Below are 18,692 nucleotides of genomic sequence, written 5' to 3' on the forward strand. Positions count from 1 at the left end.
ACGGACCTGGGTCCATGGCTATGGCAGGAGTTGGGGTTTACTTCTGTGGTGGGAAGCCGAGGCCGGGGTGTTTGTGTAGGAATTTCTTCTAGGTTTCCAGTAGTACTGCTTTGCCCGGCTCAGAACTCCGGCTGACCCAAGATGCTCCGAAAGGAAAGGGACCTGATGCTCCCAGCACCGTTGTCACACAGCCGGTGGCCCACCCCACAGCGTGCCTTGTCTCTCCCTTGTGGCGCTTGTGTCCCAGAGGGAACCCAGGGTCAGCACATGCAACGGTTGTGCTCTTCCCGTGGCCATGTAGCGCCGTGGGGGTGGGGGGACAGGTTTTGGCAACAGTCACCAGCTCCGGGTCTGTGTTGGAGCTCATGCGCTGGGCTTTCTGTGGCACTTGGGCGGGGCTCCGGAGCAGAATCAGATCTGCCTTTCCTGGGCCCTGATTGGCTGTGTGGGAAGATGCCTGGGGGAGCACAGAGAGAGGGACACAGGTGTGGCATTTGCGCAGGCTGGAGACCCATAGGGGCGGGAGGGGGGCTGGGGGGGGAGGCAGGGGGCACGCTGCTGCCCGTCGGCTGGTCGGGGCAGGCCATCAAAGACCGGTGGGCCCTGTGGGCTCCACTGAGGCTTGGGGATGTTGGGCAGGCGCATCCACTGTACCACCTGGGCTGGTCAGACCCGTTGCCCCACCGGGCTTCAGCTCTGCTGGCTCCGGCTCTGCTCACTGACTCAGGGGTGGCCATGAGGAGGAGTCACGGCTCCCAGAGCTGGGTGGGGAGCCCAGGGCCTGAGTGAGCCCTCCCTCTGCCTCCCACCCTTCCCTCCTTCCTGTCGTCCCTGCCTTTCCTCCCCGTTTGCTCTGTGGCCTGGCGCGTGCTCGGCCGCCATGGACAGGTACAGCATGGAGGAGCTGATTCAGCTGGGCCAAGGTAGGGCAGAGCCCCCCTGGGGAGCTGTGGGCATGGGGGCTCAGGCTGGGCTGAACTGGGCTCTCAGGCTGGGCTGTGGCTGGGGCCCTGGGGGCGCTGGGGACCGCCTGCCTTGCCTGGGACACCAGGACGCAGAGGTGCAGGATGAGAGGGTCCCCTCTCAGACCTGCCTGTGGGCATGGCTGGAGGCAGCTGGAGGTGAGAGGCCCTGTTCTAGGTGGGCAGTGGGGGACTACCCACTGCTCCAGAGGGGTCCTCTCGCTGGCCGTGGAGTCCTGGGGCTGCCATGAGGCTCCCGCCAGAGCCACGGGCTGCAGGCCGTTGTCCTTCAGAAATGAGTTTCTGAAATGGGAGATTGGCCAGTGGGAGGTTTGGGGGCCGGCCCGGGCCCTCTCCTCATAGCGGCTGGTCTCCCCAGGTGGACCATGGTGCCTGTAGCCCAGTGATCAGAGGCCGAGCGTGGTCTGCTGTGGGGTGACCACAGGTGCCGGCCGCTGCCCGGGCCCCCGGGGCGGGTTCGTGGCTCTCCACAGGCTCCCCATCCCCGAGGCTCAGCCAGAGCATTCTACTTCCTTCAGGGGTCCTCTGAGGTTGAAATAGAATATGGTGCTTTACGCACAGGAAATGCTACAAAATAGGATATAAATCCTTTTTAACTCTTTGTGGGCCGGGGCCCTGAAGGCCCCGGGGAGGAGAGAGTGGTACGGTGACCCCCATGTCCTGTTTGCTGGCCAGGCTGAGCTCCAGGCCTCCAGGATGTGGCATGGGCATGCCTGCTGACCGTGACCTCTGGCGTCAGGCCACCTGCAGACCAGACAGAGGCTGCGGGGGCTCTGGGGTGGGGCCAGTGCGGGCATCGGGGGCAGCCTGAGGCAGGGTCCCGGGGCCTGTGCTGCAGGGCTGGCAAACCTTCCTGTGGCTCAGCCCAATTTGGGGCGCCCCGGGTGTCTGGCTGTTGGTGTGACCTTGGAGAGGCTGCTCTGTCTCTCCTGGGCCAGGTGTCGTGTGGATTGACTTGTGTGGGGCCCGCTGGGAGAAAGGGAGCCAAGCCCCCTGTGCCTGTGGCCTTCCCCAGCCCCCACCACTTCCTGCGCCCTGAGTGGCGGGGTGGGGCGGGGCCGGGCAAGGCTGCGTCTCCTCCCATGGGTGGGAGCCCCCCCCAAGTCTCAGTGTCAGTGCTGGGCCTTGTTCTGAGGTGGATTCCGATGCCAGGTGGCCTCTTATTATTAGAATCACGGGCAGGAGCCTGGGGCTGAGTGTCGGGTGGCGCCGCCCCCAGCAAGACCGGACTCCGGTGAGGGCCCCAGTGCCCTGCTCTGCACGTCATGTTCTAAGTCTGGACAAGTGACGGGCCCTGCTTGCTCTCCTCAGATATTTATATCCCCCCCGTCCACCCCTCCCCTCCCCCATGGACACAGGCACTGCTGCTGACAGTGGCTCGGCTGGCCGTGCCCTCCTCCCACCGCCACCGTGGGGCTCGCGGCCGCCTCCGAGGGGTTGTGACCCTCTGCACAGCCTGCTCCCACTCCCTGTCTGCCCCGTGGGCTCCCGCTGCTGTCCCTAATGAAGATCGTGCCGGGTAGGTGGGCCGTCTTTGAAAGCTTCCTGAGAGCCCACAGGGGCCCCTGGGGATGTGGGCCGGAGGCTCTGTCTGTCCTTACTTCCCCACACACACCCTGCCCTCCCAGGCCATCGCCCCAGCCCTCCCTTGGACCGAGTTCGCTGTCCCACATGGGGGCGTTGGGGCTCTAGGGGGGTGCTTGGGTCCGCTACAAGCCTGGGGGGCCAGAAGGGGCCAGGGTGCTGCCCCCCCACCCCGGCTGGGCTCCTGGCAGCTGTCACCAAGAGGGCTTCTTGGAGGCAGAGTGGGGTGCTGGGACACTGCAGTCACCCTCCTGGGGAGGCTTGGGGGACCATTCTGAGGCTGCCCCGCTGTGCTGGGGGGGGCGGGCTGTGCGTCACTACAGGTCCCTCCTCCTGGCGGGTGTGGCTGTGGGTAAGCAGGGGTTAAGGTTCCAGCTAACCTTGAGCGTGCTAGCTCTGCGTGGGGACAGCTGAGCTGGGCGCAGCGGGAGGTGGGTGGGGAGATCCGAGTGTCCGGGAGGGAGGAGGAGGGAGAGGAGGCGGGAGGGAGCACAGTTGGGGCTGTGGACCAGACCAGTCCCCGGGGTGCCGGGGCGCCAGGCAGACGGTGCGGTAGGGGGTCCCGCAGGCTGGGCGGTCCCAGGTCCCAAGGCACCCCCCCCACCTGTCTTCCAAGCAGGGAAGGGAGGGGTCTACCGGGTCTCTGGCAGCCGGCTCCCAAGGGCAGCTCCGCCTGCTGTGCCCACAGCGGTGCAGCCCCAGAGCATGGAGCCCTCGGGCAGCCTGTTTCCCTCCCTGGTGGTCGTGGGCCACGCTGTCACCCTGGCCGCCGTGTGGCACTGGCGCAGGGGGCACTGGCGGGTGCAGGACGTGCAAGGTAAGCGCCTCTGGCAGCACCACCTGGGCCGAGCTGGGGCTGCGGTTCAGGGACAGGAAGGGGAGGGAACAGGGAAATTTAACGGAGGGAGGGAGGCCGCCCTCACCCCGCCCCGCCTCCAGCCAGGCAGGGGCGGTGGGTGCTGACTGCAAAGGAGGCGCTCCTGTACGGCTCCTGGCCCTGCTCTAGAGCCCCTGCCCCCAAACTCCTCCGCACCCACCTGCCCAGGCTGGGGCTCTTGGGTGCCGGAGCCACTGAACCCCAGCCCCACCCCAGGGAAAGGGGCAGGGTCTTCAGTGCAGGGCCCGCACACAGTTGAGGGCGGAGCTCCCTTCCGCAGTCTCTGGTCCTGCACCCCTTTGCCAGGAAGGCCTCTGCCCTGCTCTCAAGGACACAGGAACGGGGGCTGGCAGGTGTAGGGCAGGTGCAGGGCTGCTGTCCTGGGGCAGGTCCTGGGAGAGGCTTCTGCCCAGGACTGAGGTGGGGCTGGGCCTGACCACCCTCGGCGGGGCCCAGGACTGCCAAGGGGCAGACAGCCAGGCTGCAGCTCTGCCCGACCGCCTGCTCAAAGTCACCGGCTCTGGGCGCCCGCAGGCGGCAGCCAGGGACTGCCCAGCAGGGATGGGGTGGGGCCTGCCTCCTCCTGTGAATGGGGCGGGGGCGGGAATTGGCCTGGGGGCCTGAGGGGCTGCCGTAATGCATTTGGAGCTGTGTCTGGTCTGTGCCTGGGTGCACCTGGGGGGGCAGGGGCTCCCAGTTTGGGTGCCAGGCCCGCGGGACCTGAGGTCTGAGTCAGGATGGGGCTTCTAGGCGTGGCTTTGGGGACCTGGGAGCCGCGAGTGACTCAGCTGCGGGGCGTTTAATACAATGCATGGCGCCGGCTTTTCTCCCCGCAGATTTGATCTTTCCTCCGCCCACTGTGTCCCCCGTCCCCACGGGGGGAGGGGCTCCTGTTCCGTTGCTGTCGTGGGCTGCCCTGCAGTGCCCCTCGGTTCTGTTCTTGGCAGTTCTCAGCCCTCTGCTCCCGGCGCCGTCCCCAAGCCCCAGCCTCTGGGAGCGTCAGTCCGTGGGCGTCAGTCTAGGGGAGTTTCCCGGCGCCTCGGCGTCCCCCGAGACTCCCCTCCGCGGGAACCCGGGCATCCTGCGGGTTCCCATGCCCCTTTGTTCTGTCGGGCAGCCTCCCTGCGCCGCCAGCGCCCCGGGCCCCGCGGGGTCCTCTCCTTCCAAGTAGGGGCGCGGCTTTCCGGCGCGCGCTGGGCGGGGCGCCCCGCCGGGGGCAGGTTCCTCGGGTCTGGGCCGGGCGCCCGCTGCCGGCGGCCTCGCGGCGCGGGCTGGGGAGCAGAGGCTGCGCGCGGTCCTCCTCGCTGGCAGACCCCAGGGCGCCCGGGCTCATGGCTGCGGCGGGCACCGGGCGGGCGGGCGGCGCCTTCGCCGTGCGGGAGGTCGTGCTGGAACGGCCGCGCTGGCTGGACGGGGGCTGTGAGCGGGCCCGCAGGGGCTACCTCTACGGGCAGCTGTGCTGCGTAGGTGCGTGCGGCCGCGGGGCGGCTGGCGGGGTCACGGTCTCCCGGGCAGCCGCCGGCTCCGGGAAGGGGCGGAGCGCGCGCCCCAGGTGCAGCCCCGCCCCCCGCTGCGGAAACACCTGGGAAGGACGGCAGCGAGCTCGGTCCCCTCGGGCCCATCTGTTCCTTATCTGGAGGCCGGGGCTGGGAAGGTGGGCGGGGCCGGCCTGGGCTTCGGCCGCGGTTTCCTTCTGCGTTGGGCACCAGGCGGTGGGCAGTCGGGACGCCGGGGGAGGGCGAGAGGGAGGCGCGGCGGCGGCGCTCCAGGCCCTCTGCGGCCTTGGGGCTCTCCTTGGCCAGCGGGCTACCCTCCGTCCGGAGCTTTCCGGTCCCAGGAGCGTCTCCATTAGCTGTGGGATCTCCAGCCTGAGTTTCCACATCTGTGCAAAGGGGCGATGATACCCCTGAAAGGGTCGTGGGCGGCTCCGGGGGACCCCGGCTGGCGGCAGAAAATCTGCTGTTCTGGACAGTACAAGGCGGGAGTGCCCCTGCTGGGGAGGGGGCCTGCTGAGGCCGGCGGTGTTGGGAGGCTGGCGTGCCTAGGGGAGGGCACGCAGGCTGAGCCAGCCTGGGAGGGCTTGCCTCTTGGTTTGAGGGTCTGAATGTGATGGGGGAGGGTAGCCAGGGGCAGGCAGGGCTGGGAAGAAAGGGCTTTGGAGGTGGAGGGAAAGGGGAGCTCAGAGGCAGGAGAGCTTCCCTGGGGGAGCAGGTGCTGGGGCTGCCCACCCACCGCAGCATCCTTGGAGACCCCGAGTGGCAGAAAGCTGGAGAAGGAGCTTGGGCTGGGGCCGGGGTGGGGGCTCACACCAGTGTCAGACTTCAGGCCCTGGCTCCTGGGACCTGTTTGTCCTAGAATTCCCTGCTCACACCTCCTGGCCCATTCCCAGGGACCTTCCCCAGAATGACTGGCGGGAGGGACCCCGCCTCCCGGCTCGTGCTGGACTTGCCCAGTGGCTGCTCGTTGCACGTGCTCAGTCTAGGCTTCTGGAACTCCGGGTGGCTGCTAGAGCAAGGGGTCCTCTGAAGAAGCATTTCTGCCCGCTCCAAACCTGGGGAGGGGGCAGGTGGGTGTATTGGGAGCCAGATTTGGGAGGCCTTCGGGAGCGTGGAGAGCTGATGTCTGGTGGGGTTGTGGAGACTGCCTCCCCAGGCCACCTCGTTGCCCCGGGCTCTGCATGGGGGGTGGGGAGTGTGGACTGGACCTCCATCCTGCGTCTAGAGCCAGGTGCAGAGCCGGGGCTCCAAGCCTGAGGATCTGGCTGTGTCACTTAGACATGGGGGGCGGTGGGGTGTTACCAGCTCCTGCTGGCAGGCACCCCCTTTACCCCATGGTGTTTGGGCGCCCTCCTGTGGCCACAGAGGGGCCGCACGGACGGGGTGGGGTGAGCTTTTCCTGGAACCCTGGCCGGGAGGCTCGGGGTAGGGGGGGGGCTCCGCTCGCAGCTGGATCGCATCAAGCCAGATGCTCTGACTGGAAAATTCTTGTGGCTGTTTGGGCGGCTGGGGCAGGAGTGCCGGCCGTGGGCGGGTCTGTCCAGACCTGAGGAAGCCGGGCACCCTTCACTCCGCCTCCCTTTACAGCCCCGAACAGCTGCTCTCTGTGAGCCCCGCCTGACGGCAAACAGCCCCCAGGTGTGGTTTCCTCTCCTGTGAGTCACTCGGGTCCCCTCCCGGACCCTGACTCACTGGTGCCCCCTTCCCCCCGCTCCCCAGTGCCCCCTGCACCCCTCCTCCCCCTAACTCAGGCCGAGTTCCTGCAGATTGGGGCTGGGCGGTGCTGCCTGATGAGTCAACGCTCAGCTATGTGCCCGCTCCTGCCCCGCCGTGTGCTGTGCCTCTGGACAGGGGGCACTGCTCCAGGATGTGCCTGGTGGGCAGCTCAGAAGGGCCCAGCCGACACGGGACCATAGTGGCTCTTGAGCTGGGGCATCGTGGGGCCTAGCAGGGGGCGGAGGCCACAGAAATAGGGCCCAAGGGTGTGATCTATAGCGCTGCAAGAAAGAGGCGGTCAGCTCATCCCCCCAGCTTGGGGTCCCTCAGCTTGGGGTCCCAGCTGACTGGGTGGGCAGGCTGAGGGCTGGACCTGGGCTGAAGCCCTGAAGGGAGGTGTGGCCTCGGGGGGCACCCTGGGCCCAGCCACACTCAGGCACCCCTCCCTGTGGCAGGGTGACCCGTGGGGTGGCTGGGGGGCTGGAGTGTGGGGCAGCAGGAGGTGTGCAGCAGCATGCCAGGCCCCCTCAAATCCCTGGGTGTCCCTCTGGGACTGTGGCAGCCAGTGGGTGAGGAAACCCCTGGGTTTCCTGTTTCTGTGGGGCCCTGGGTGTGGCCGTGGGGGAGGGGCCACCTTCCTCCTTCCCGCTGGGGGGGGGGGGGGGGCGTGGGCAGGGCGGGGGGGGGCTCGGGGCGGGGACAGCGGCACGAAGGAGTCCGGCGGGCAGGGAGCGGCCACACCAGCTCTGCCTGGAGCCGAGCGAGCCCACGGTCCCGTGCAGCGCCAGCCTCCAGCCACCTGTGTGCCACAAGGGCCGGAGCTCAGCGCGGGGGGCCTCGGGACCAAGCACCAGAGGGGCGGGGCGGCACCATGTCTCAGCACCGGCTGCGGGTGCCGGAGCCTGAGGGCCTGGGCCGCAAGAGAACCAGCTCGGAGGATAACCTCTACCTGGCTGTGCTCAGGGCCTCGGAGGGCAAGAAAGGTAGTGGGCAACCCTGCTGGGCAGGTCCACTTCCTGCCGCAGGAAGCCTGGCACCCGGCGGGGGTGGGGACCCTGAACTGGGGAGAGAGTCTGAGACCAGCTAGGGCCCCCGGGGCCTGTGTGACACACCCTGGCCCCAGTGCAGAGCTGGGGTGGGGGTGGGGCGTGGGCAGCCACTGGTGCCCGACATGGAGAGGGCTGGCCTGTGTTGGCGAGGCTGGCACTGGGCTCTGGATCTTGATTATAGGGCCATGGTGGGTGGGGGCTCCCTGGGCCCTGGGGAAGCCGGCTGCCCTGTTGGGAGGGTACAGCATTCCGCTCATCCCGCCCCTGCCCTGGGTCCTGAGTGGGAACCCTTCTGCCCAGGTCTCTAAGGCAGCGTGTGTGGGGGTGGGGCAGCTGGGACTTGGACTCTGTGGGCCTAGAGAGTGGCTGCCAGCTCTGGACCCTCCCATCTCCAGAGAGAGACAATAGGGGGTTGAGCGGAGGCTGCTGGCCTGCCCAGCACCAGAGCCCCCGCGCGTGGGAGGGTGCTGGGTCTCTGGGATTCTGAGACCCTCTTCAGGTGCCGCCCACTGTGTCTGCCTGGTGGTCGCCTCCTGGGGGCCCCTGCGGCTGCTCCCAGGCCTTAGGTCACCTGGTTTTGTCTCTCCCAGATGAACGGGATCGTGTGCAGAAGAAAACCTTCACCAAGTGGGTCAACAAACACCTCATCAAGGTTGGTGGCGCGTGGACACGTGTGTGCATGTGTGTGCAGGGTCATGGGGTGGAGGAGGGCGCCCTGGTCCTATGGCTGGAACAAGGGCTGCTCTCACTGTTGGCCAGGGTTCACCTTTCCTCTCTGAAACCTGTTATTCTCTCTCTCCGTGCCTCCCCCACGCCGCTCCTGCTCCTGCCTCCTGTCTCCCCTCTCTTCCTTCTCCTCCTCTTCCTCCTCCTCCTCCGGCCTCTCCTGCTCTCCTCCTAGCACTGGAGGGCAGAGGTAGGTGCCTCGGTGGGGGCGGGGCACATTCTGGGGTCAGGGCCTGTCCCCCCTCCGCCAGGGCCTGGTGGCGGCTGTGTAGCAGCCCAGTACCGCTGTCCCCACAGGCCCAGAGACACATCAGCGACCTGTATGAAGACCTCCGTGATGGCCACAACCTCATCTCCCTGCTGGAGGTGCTCTCCGGGGACAGCCTGGTGCGTGTACCCGCCCGCCTGCCCCCTCCGGGGCCCCGCCTGCCTCTCACCCAGACACCCCTGCCTGCCTTCCTCTCTTGGGGCCTTTCCCACATACCCACTCCACATCTAGCCTGGCCTCGGCCCCTCCTGGGTCTCCCGGCCTGGAGCGTTGGGCCCAGCCTGGGAGTGTGGCCCGTTCCCCGTGCCGTGGGCTCGCGGCCCAGCTGCTCTCTGTAACCTCACGCTCTGCTCTGCTTTGGTTTCTCTGCTGCTTGGACTGTGAACCTTGGCCTCTGCCCTTTGTCCTATGCCCTGCTCTGGCCGGGCAGCCGAGAGAGTGGGACCTAACCAGGAGCTCGCGCCTGGTGAGTGAGCGGCTGTGCGCGCTGGCTGAGGCGGCGCGTGGCTCCCCAAGAGCGGGAGCCCGGCTCACCTGGGGCTGGTGGCCCATCTGGACCCACCTGTGCCTGGCGCTTGGGCAGGCAGATGGCTCTGTATCCAGCTGCCCGGAGTCCTGCCTGTGGCGGTGCCCGGGGCCGGGACTGGGACCCACCGGGGCTGCTGCCGCCGTCCAGGAGGACCCTGCCCCCAGTGCCACTGCCCTCCGCCCGCAGCTTCCTGGCTATTGTCTCCTCCCTTCCTTCCTTCCCACAGCCTGGGCCTGGCTCCTGGACTTCCAAAGCCCCTGCCGGGTCTGGTCTCTGGGCCACCGGTCCCCCTTTTCTAGCTGGGGAGGGTGACGCGGGGACATGGGAAGGGCTGCTGCCCGCTGGGGAAGACCCTTGGTCGGTTCCGTTCCTGCAGTTGCACTGGCGGTTCTGAGGGCAGGCAGGGGGCTGCGGCTGTGCTGGGACCGTGCCCCTGCCCTGGGGTTCTGACCGGCCGGGCCTCTTCCCGCAGCCCCGGGAGAAGGGGAGGATGCGCTTCCACAAGCTGCAGAACGTCCAGATTGCCTTGGACTACCTGCGACACCGGCAGGTGAGGCCACTCGGCCGGCACGGCCGCAAGCCCCTTCCCGAGCCGGGAGCCCCCTCCCTGGCCACGGGCCTCTTCCCCGGCCGGAGCCCCCTCCCCGGCCGCGGGCCCCTTCCCTGGCCGGGAGCCCCCTCCCCGGCCGGCCGACAGTGTGGCTGCGGGTGTTGCATGCAGGTGAAGCTGGTCAACATCAGGAACGACGACATCGCCGACGGCAACCCCAAACTGACCCTGGGCCTCATCTGGACCATCATCCTGCACTTCCAGGTAGTCTGGGGGCTGGCCGGGCGGCCAAGGAGGGGTGTGGCCCAGGAGCCAGGGCCCTTGGCGTCCTGGCACCTTCCTGCCAGCCCCAAGCCCAGCCCCAGACAGCGCCTGCGCCCTGAGCTAGCCCCGTGGCCCGAGGGCTCCGGGCTCTCTCTGGGGCCTTCCTGTGCTGTGCCCTCTGGCCCGGGCTGGGCAGGGCCGAAGAACCTCCCTGCAGAGGAATGTGTTCTCTGTGCATCCTGCGGCCTCCTGCCCCGGGAGGGTTTTGGAGAAGCACCCGCTGCACTGGCTGACTCACCCGCTGCCCGCCCCTGCCATACAGGAAGCCACAAATCTAGGAGCTGAGCAGGCAGAGCCTGGTGGCACGGCAGCTGAGTCACACAGGCTGGCAGGCTGACAGGCCGCCCCCCGGGCCGTGCCCATCCCCCAGAGACCCCACCCCCATCCTGGAGTTACGGGGAGGGGGGGACTGACCTGGGCCCTATCCCCACTGGGACCACCTTTCCTGGGCCGGCCGTGGTGCCTACGGTTGCCCTCCTAGGGGCCGGCCTCCAGCAGCTCAGGGAGGCATCCGTGGTACCCACCCTGTGACGGTGGCAGGGCCTGGGGACTCTGACTTATTCCAGGGCAGCCCGGCAAAAGCAGCCTGGGCTGTGGTGCTGATGGGGGAGGGAACCCGGAGGCCTCCCCCTGCCTCCGCTGGCCTGGGGGCTCCCGTGGGGCCCGCGTGCTCGCACAGACTCAGATAAGCGCCGTGGGTGCCAGGCGGGGTGCGTGGCTATGGCTGAGTGCTGCTGGCCCGCCGCACGGGGCAGATCTCCGACATCCAGGTGAGCGGACAGTCCGAGGACATGACGGCCAAGGAGAAGCTGCTGCTGTGGTCTCAGCGCATGGTGGAGGGCTACCAAGGCCTGCGCTGCGACAACTTCACCTCCAGCTGGCGGGACGGCCGCCTCTTCAATGCCATCATTCACCGGCACAAGTATGTGGCCTGGGGCACCCCAGAGCACCTCAGCTGGAAGCAAGCTGGGGCAGGGGCCATGGCAGGAGGGGCATCTGCTGCGACGGGAACCCGCTGCCCCGGGGGGCTGTGTGCCTGTGCTAGCCCAGCCCTCTGGAAGGGTGCAGGAGGCCCAGCCCCCCACGGCCCGCCTCTGCCCGGAGCCTTTCTGAGGCTTCACTGGCTTCCTTGAGCCAGACGGCGAGTGAGCTGACAGCTCTCAGAGCCGGGGGCCTCAGCCCCATGTGCACGCCCCAGAAGGGGCCAGGGTGGCCAGACCACAGTGGGAATGGCTCTCAGTGGACCTTTGCCCCAGCCCAGAACCTGAGGCCTGGGGGGCAGGGCAGCCACAGGAACCATCCGCAGGCGGGGAGCCTCTGCTTGGTGTGTCCCAGCCTCTGTGCCAGTGCAGGCTCCTTGAGCTCCAGGGGCAAGGCCACGTAGGCAGGCAGTACTGGGCACTAGAGAGGTGGGGGGGTCATTTTCAGGGTGAGTACCCTGCCCCGTGGGCCTCACAGCCCCCCTGCCCCTCTGCCCACAGGCCCACGCTCATCGACATGAACAAGGTGTTCCGTCAGACCAACCTGGAGAACCTGGACCAGGCCTTCTCCGTGGCAGAGCGGGACCTGGGGGTGACACGGCTCCTGGACCCTGAGGGTGTGTGCCCTGTCCCCTGCCCCCTGCCCCTCCACTGCCCCTTGCTGGGTCCCCTCTGATGTTGGTCCCTTCCCTGCAGACGTGGACGTCCCACAGCCCGACGAGAAGTCCATCATCACCTACGTCTCGTCCCTGTACGACGCCATGCCGCGGGTGCCTGACGTGCAGGACGGCGTGAAGGCCAACGTGAGTGGTGACTGGTGGGCGGGGGCGGGCGGGGGGGGCGGCTGGGGGGAGCTGGCAGGGGGGGCGTGCTCCCAGGCCGGGGGTGCTGGCTCCCCCTCACGGCTCCCCCCGTCCCCGGCCGCAGGAGCTGCAGCTGCGCTGGCAGGAGTACCGGGAGCTCGTGCTGCTGCTCCTGCAGTGGGTCCGCCATCACACCGCGGCCTTCGAGGAACGCCGGTTCCCCTCCAGCTTCGAGGAGATCGAGGTGGGCCTGGCCTCCCAGCCCGTTCCTGGCCCGGTGTGGCCCAGGCCGGCAGCTCAACGCGCTTCTCCACAGATCTTGTGGTGCCAGTTCCTGAAGTTTAAGGAGACGGAGCTTCCGGCCAAGGAGGCGGACAAGAACCGCTCCAAGGGCATCTTCCAGTCCCTGGAGGTGAGGGGTGTCCTGGACGGGGGGGAAGAACGGGGCAGTGCTGGCGGGAGTGAGGCCCTCTTCAGCAGGGAGGGCAGGGCCTCGTGGCTGAGCTTTTGGGACTAGAGCTGTTCCAGGGTGGGCAGGCTGGGGGGTCCTAGGGGGCTCGGCCCTACCCCTGAGCTCGGGCCCCGCCCCCAGGGTGCGGTGCAAGTGGGCCAGCTCAAGGTGCCCCCCGGCTACCACCCGCTGGACGTGGAGAAGGAGTGGGGCACGCTGCACGTGGCCATCCTGGAGCGGGAGAAGCAGCTCCGCGGCGAGTTTGAGAGGTGGGCGGGGGCAGGGCTGGGGGGAGGCAGCTGGGGGGTGGGGCCCGCGGCCGGGGGAGCCACCCGAGGGTGAGTCACTGCCTGGGGAGGAAACCACCCCAGGCTGGGAGTCCCACACCAGGGCCAGCTCTGCTGTGGGCCGCGGGCGGGCAGGGAGGCCCGTGGCAGGAGGGTTGTGGGTCCTGGAGCCCGCGGGGGGGTCCCACTCACGGCGGCTCCCGGGGGCGCCGCAGGCTGGAGTGTCTTCAGCGCGTTGTGAGCAAACTGCAGATGGAGGCCGGGCTGTGCGAGGAGCAGCTGAACCACGCTGACGCCCTGCTGCAGTTGGTGAGGACAGGCGGGGAGGTGGGGGCAGGAGGGAGGCAGGAAGAGCCGGGAGCCTGCCACGCCCTGTGGCCAGTGGGTGGAGAGCAGCCCCGGCTCCTCCCCTGGGGTGCTGCCAACTCTGATCGCTCCCTTTGGGCAGAGCTGGTTTCCGGGCGCCGAGCAGGACATACAAAAGGCCACCGAGCTCGGTGCCAGGCCTGGGAGGCCTGCTGCCCAGAGGAGCTGGCGGGGAGGGCCCCACACTCATGGGGCCCAGGGGGGTTGGGGCTGTGAGCCTGGGCCGGAGCTTGTGGAGGCGGATGGGGCCTGGGACCATGTGGAGGGAGCCCTGGGGGTCAGCACCATTCCCGCAGAGAGCCAGGGGCTGGCAGCCTGGCGGGGAGGGCGTATGGGGACCCTGGGCAGTCAGGAGGCCGCCTGCCCGCAGGCCCTAAGCGCTGGGGATGCCCTGCAGGACGTGCGGCTGCTGGCTGTAGGCAAGGCACCCCAGCGGGCGGCCGAGGTGGAGCGTGACCTGGACAAGGCCGACGGCATGATCCGCCTGCTGTTCAATGACGTGCAGACGCTCAAGGATGGGCGGCACCCGCAGGGGGAGCAGATGTACCGCAGGTGGGCTGAGCCCCTCGCCGGGGTGGGGGCGTCCCTGATGCTCTGGCGGCCGGCTCATCCCTCCGCGGCCCCTCTGCCGCCAGGGTGTACCGCCTGCACGAGCGCCTGGTGGCCATCCGGACTGAGTACAACCTCCGGCTGAAGGCGGGCGTAGCGGCGCCCGTGACCCCGGTGTCGGCGCAGACCACGCAGAGGCGCCCCGAGTTGGAGGACGTCACGCTGCGCTACTTGCAGGACCTACTGGCCTGGGTGGAGGAGAACCAGCGGCGGGTGGACAGTGCGGAGTGGGGCGGGGACCTGCCCAGTGTGGAGGCCCAGCTGGGCAGCCACCGTGGCCTGCACCAGTCCGTCGAGGAGTTCCGCGCCAAGATTGAGCGGGCGCGAGCGGATGAGGTGCGCGGGTGCCTGGAGGCGGGCAATCGGGCTGGGGGGTGCGGGTCCTGGCCGCGGTAAGTGTCACCATTTCTGTCTCCTGCAGGGCCAGCTCGCCCCGGCCCCCCGCGGCGCCTACAGAGACTGCCTGGGCCGGCTGGACCTGCAGTACGCCAAGCTCCTGGTGAGTGCCGGCTGCGGTTGGGGGCGGGGACGGCGGGACCGGACGGCGGGACCGGACGGCGGGACCGGCTGACGGGCTCCCGCCGCCCTGCAGAACTCCTCCAAGGCCCGTCTCCGCTGGCTGGAGAGCCTGCATGGCTTTGTGGCAGCGGCCACCAAGGAGCTGATGTGGCTCAGTGAGAAGGAGGAGGAGGAGGTGGGCTTCGACTGGGGGGAGCACAACTCCAACATGGCCGCCAAGAAGGAGAGCTACTCGGTGAGGCCGCCTTCTGGAATCTTCCAGGACCGTCCTGCCCCTGTGGGGTCCCCGGGTGCTGGCTGGTGGAGGGACGCTTATGGGAGACTGGTGGACCCTGGCGTGGGCCCGACACCATTCCTGAGCCCTCTGCCTCCATGTCAGGCCCTGATGCGTGAGCTGGAGCTTCGGGAGAAGAAAATCAAGGAGATTCAGAGCACGGGGGACCGGCTGCTACGGGAGGGGCACCCTGCTCGGCCCACAGTGGAGGTGGGGTGGGCCAGGGCTCCTCGTGGGTATGGGGTGGGGTGGGCCAGGGCCCCTCGTGGGTATGGGGTGGGGTGGGCAGGCCATGGGGGACCACCCTGGGGACGCCGGCGGCCATGGGGGGTGGGCAGCCCGTGGGGGATGGCCGCGGCCGGGCGGGAGCCTGAGGGGCTTGGGGGTGTGCAGTCCTTCCAGGCGGCCCTGCAGACCCAGTGGAGCTGGACGCTGCAGCTCTGTTGCTGCATTGAGACGCACCTGAAGGAGAACACGGCCTACTTCCAGGTGAGAACGGCGTCCCCGAGGGGCCCCAGACGCGGCAGTGGGTGCAGGGCCCCTCCCCGTGTCTGTTTGCAGGGGGTGAAGCAGGGTTGGCGCGGTCCTGCGGGGCTCGCATCAGAATCCTCTGCAGCCGGGGGCCTCCGAGCCCCGTGTGACCCTCTTTTCTTCCCAGTTCTTCTCAGACGTGCGGGAGACCGAGGAGCAGCTCCGGAAGCTGCAGGAGACGCTGCGCAGGAAGTACACCTGTGACCGCTCAGTCACTGTCACGCGCCTGGAGGACCTGCTGCAGGACGCCCAGGTGAGGGAGCACAGGCCTCGGCCGGCCCGGGGCTCTGCAGGAATGAGTGGGGCTACAGGGCCCGGAGCCGTGAGGGCAGGTGGCTGTCCCCTTCCGGGATGCAACGGCCTGGCGGAGGCAGCTGTGGCCGTGGGGGGAGTGCGGGGCCCCCCAGGAGCCCGGAGAGACTGGCTCAGAGTCTGTGCTGCGTGGCTGCTTCGTGAGGGTCCCTGCGGGGGTGGGCGTGCAGCAGTGGGAGGGACCAGGGGGCCAGGGGGAAGACCAAAGTGGGGTCGGTCAGCAGCACGGGACGGGGGCGTGGGGGCACTCAGAGGTTAGTGCTGGCTCCTGGAGTGGTGGCGGGGTGGCAGCTAGAGCAACGTGAGCTCCCCGTCACCTGAGCCCAGAGCGAGCGGAGACCTGGTCAGCCACCCTGCCGCTGGCATGGTCAGCTGGCAGAGAGGCATCTGGGTCTTGCGCCCATGTGCCCTGGGGCAGGGGCGGGCTTGGTGGGAGGGGGGGAAGGACACTGGACAGTCCTGCCGGCTGGGGGCCTCTGGAGCAGAAGCTGGGGTTCTTCGGGCAGAGGCACAAGAGACCCGGGCGGTTCCAGGGTAGACTGACCGCAGCCTCAGACAGTCCTCGGCGGGCTTTGGACCCGTGGAGGAGCGAGATGGGAGGAGTGGATGACCTTCAGTGGGGGGAGGACATCGTGTGGCCAGGCGTGGCTGGGGCTGCTCTCTTGGAGGGCACAGCGTGGGGCCCTAGGGGAGGGGGTGCAGAGTCCGGGCCGGGAAGAAAGGAGGGTCAGCGGGATGTGTTGGGGGCCGAGCCCTGGGTTGCTGCTCCGGTCTTACCTCCTGGACCGTAGTCTCTGAGCCTTCTCTCCCTGGCAGGATGAGAAGGACCAGCTGAACGAGTACAGGGCACACCTCTCGGGCCTGGCTAAGCGGGCCAAGGCCATTGTGCAGCTGAGGCCCCGAAACCTCACGCAGCCCATGCGGGGCCGCGTGCCGCTGCTGGCCGCATGTGACTACAAGCAGACAGAGGTGAGGGCCTGGCGGAGGGCACCCTGTGCGGGGCCCAGTGGGGGGCCGCACGGCCGCTCTGTGACCACTCCGGCTCCCGCAGGTGACCGTGCACAAGGGCGATGAGTGTCAGCTGCTGGGCCCCGCGCAGCCGTCCCACTGGAAGGTGCTCAGCAGCTCCGGCAGCGAGGCCGCCATGCCTTCCGTGTGCTTCCTTGTGCCCCCGCCCAACCAGGAGGCCCAGGACGCCGTCACCAGGTGGGTTGGCGGGGGGCTGGCAGCTGCAGTGGGTGGCCCTTGGCGGGCGCCCCCACAGCTCTGACCGCGCACTGACCCGCAGGCTGGAGGCCCAGCACCAGGCCCTGGTCACCCTGTGGCACCAGCTGCACGTGGACATGAAGAGTCTGCTGGCGTGGCAGAGCCTCAGCCGCGACCTGCAGCTCATCCGCTCCTGGTCCCTGGTCACGGTAGGAGTCACCCACGGGGCCGTGTGGGGCGGGGCAAAGGAGGGAGGCGTCTCGCGGGCTGGGCGCCCCTTGCCCATGCTCAGTCCCCGGTGCTGCCCACAGTTCCGGACGCTGAAGCCGGAGGAGCAGCGGCAAGCCCTGCGTAGCCTAGAGCTGCACTACCAGGCCTTCCTGCGGGACAGTCAGGACGCCGGCAGCTTTGGGCCCGAGGACCGGCTCCAGGCCGAGCGCGACTACGGCTCCTGCAGCCGCCATTACCAGCAGCTGGTGCAGAGTGCGGAGCAAGGTAGGCGGCGGCAGAGCTGCGGTGGGGGGCCTGAGTGGTGGGCGCTGTGCGGGGGCTGGGGGGCTGGGGGGGGAGGCCGGGCAGGCCCACGAGCAGCTGCGTCCCCAGGCGCACAGGAGGAGTCCCGCTGCCAACGATGCATCTCGGAGCTGAAGGACATCCGGCTGCAGCTGGAGGCCTGTGAGACCCGCACCGTGCACCGCCTGCGACTGCCGCTGGACGAGGACCCTGCGCGGGAATGCGCCCAGCGCATCGCTGAGCAGCAGGCAGGCCCCTGCCCCTCCCACCCTGCCCTCCCCAGCCTTCCCCGGGTGCTGGGTGCGGGGGTCCCCAAGTCAGCTCATGCCCTGCTCGGTTTCTCCCCAGAAAGCACAGGCGGAGGTGGAGGGGCTGGGCAAGGGGGTCGCCCGGCTGTCTGCTGAGGCCAAGAAGGTCCTGGCCCTGCCGGAGCCATCCCCCGCCGCCCCCACTCTGCGCTCAGAGCTGGAGCTCACCCTGGGCAAGCTGGAGCAGGTCCGCAGCCTGTCTGCCATCTACCTGGAAAAGTGAGTGAGCCTGTGGGTGGCAGGGAGCTGCGAGGGTGGGAGGGTTCTGGGCAGAGGGGGGTCTGAGCGCCGTGTGCTGGCGGAGGACAGGCTGATGGGGGCCAGGAGGAAGGGTCTGCTGAGCATTCGGGCCGAGAGGCGGGTGTGGACCAGGATGGTGGGTGTGGATGTGGCCAGAGGGCACAGCCCTGATGTGTCCCAAAGGTGGGGGTTCTTGGTGACCTGACGTGGGAAGGGGGCTCACTGAGGTATGGGACTGCGGGTGTGCAGGCGGGGGAAGACCGAGCAGGAGCCGGGGAAGGAAGAGGAGGTGGCCTGTGACCAGTGAGGTTCAGACAGGGGCTCGGCCAGGGTTCGGCGCCAGTCTGGGTGCAGGGTGGGGACGAGGAGCTGCAGAGGGCATGCAGTGGGGCGCAGGGGGGAGTGGGCCTGAGGCTGAGGTCTTTCTGGAGGCTGCAGTCCATCCCCCCAGTCTGCACTCGCTCTTGCGTCTCTGGGGAAATGCAGCTCTTCCAGGCCCCTTCCTCTGCCGACCCCTTGCGACCCGCTGCCGCGCAGACTTCGTGTGGCTCAGACCTCTGGGAAGCGTGGCGTGCTGTTCTTTATACCTTCCCTCCGTCTCATCACAGACTGGCTCCCAGGGCCCGTGGTCCTTCTGTAACGTCTGTGTCGTAAATAGCAATCCAAGTGTTACTCATTTTTTCTGCACAAAGACAGCTAGGTCAGAAACGTCGCCATGTGGTATGTGGTGTCACCCCTTACCCAATTTTGGACCTGGAAGGCTGAGAGCTTCTCCCAGGGCCCAGGGCTTTCTCTGGACAGCACAGCTGTCTCCAGGACTCAGTCAGAGCTGGCATGTCCCTGGGTCCCAGAGCGCCCCAGCCACCCTCTCCCCGAGGCCTCTGTTCCTCTTGCGGACACCTATGACCACGGGAGTCCTGTGGCTCCGCTGCGCGGGGACTGGTGTGAGCCCCGGTGCTGAGCCCCCCCCCTCCCCACAGGCTCAAGACCATCAGTCTGGTGATCCGCAGCACGCAGGGCGCTGAGGAGGTGCTCAGGGCCCACGAGGAGCAGCTCAAGGAGGCCCAGGCCGTGCCCGCCACCCTCCCCGAGCTGGAGGCCACCAAGGCTGCGCTGAAGGTGGGGCAGGGGTGGGGCTGGGGCCTTGCGGGGAGGCTGGAGTGGGCTGTGCCCTGGGGGCCAGAGGCAGGG

The 18,692-nt window shown here is 68.5% G+C and overlaps 1 protein-coding gene across 5 annotated transcripts in view; it reads left to right on the top strand.

Annotated features, from left to right (window-relative positions):
• Window positions 1-18,692, top strand: part of LOC111146639 (plectin) — a 53,226-nt gene that overhangs the window by 21,838 nt on the left and 12,696 nt on the right. For 2 of the 5 annotated variants that reach the window (XM_022502271.1, XM_022502270.1), the window contains 25 exons: window positions 8,296-8,357; window positions 8,729-8,818; window positions 9,701-9,778; window positions 9,950-10,042; window positions 10,858-11,024; window positions 11,584-11,699; window positions 11,779-11,885; window positions 12,010-12,129; window positions 12,202-12,297; window positions 12,478-12,605; window positions 12,839-12,932; window positions 13,387-13,541; window positions 13,625-13,934; window positions 14,020-14,097; window positions 14,191-14,352; window positions 14,497-14,601; window positions 14,785-14,880; window positions 15,050-15,175; window positions 16,051-16,203; window positions 16,286-16,440; window positions 16,523-16,649; window positions 16,752-16,935; window positions 17,044-17,201; window positions 17,302-17,480; window positions 18,482-18,620. In XM_022502271.1, the coding sequence (XP_022357979.1) occupies window positions 8,296-8,357; window positions 8,729-8,818; window positions 9,701-9,778; window positions 9,950-10,042; window positions 10,858-11,024; window positions 11,584-11,699; window positions 11,779-11,885; window positions 12,010-12,129; window positions 12,202-12,297; window positions 12,478-12,605; window positions 12,839-12,932; window positions 13,387-13,541; window positions 13,625-13,934; window positions 14,020-14,097; window positions 14,191-14,352; window positions 14,497-14,601; window positions 14,785-14,880; window positions 15,050-15,175; window positions 16,051-16,203; window positions 16,286-16,440; window positions 16,523-16,649; window positions 16,752-16,935; window positions 17,044-17,201; window positions 17,302-17,480; window positions 18,482-18,620 (3,278 nt within the window). Of the gene's footprint in view, window positions 1-2,460; window positions 2,503-3,238; window positions 3,385-7,490; window positions 7,640-8,295; window positions 8,358-8,728; window positions 8,819-9,700; window positions 9,779-9,949; window positions 10,043-10,857; window positions 11,025-11,583; window positions 11,700-11,778; window positions 11,886-12,009; window positions 12,130-12,201; window positions 12,298-12,477; window positions 12,606-12,838; window positions 12,933-13,386; window positions 13,542-13,624; window positions 13,935-14,019; window positions 14,098-14,190; window positions 14,353-14,496; window positions 14,602-14,784; window positions 14,881-15,049; window positions 15,176-16,050; window positions 16,204-16,285; window positions 16,441-16,522; window positions 16,650-16,751; window positions 16,936-17,043; window positions 17,202-17,301; window positions 17,481-18,481; window positions 18,621-18,692 lie in introns of those variants that run through there. The other 3 variants (XM_022502274.1, XM_022502272.1, XM_022502273.1) reach the window with 3 other exon arrangements.

This window comes from Enhydra lutris, unplaced genomic scaffold, assembly GCF_002288905.1.
Source record: "Enhydra lutris kenyoni isolate GAN:26980312 unplaced genomic scaffold, ASM228890v2 scaffoldscaffold14, whole genome shotgun sequence".
NCBI classification, from domain to species: domain Eukaryota; kingdom Metazoa; phylum Chordata; class Mammalia; order Carnivora; family Mustelidae; genus Enhydra; species Enhydra lutris.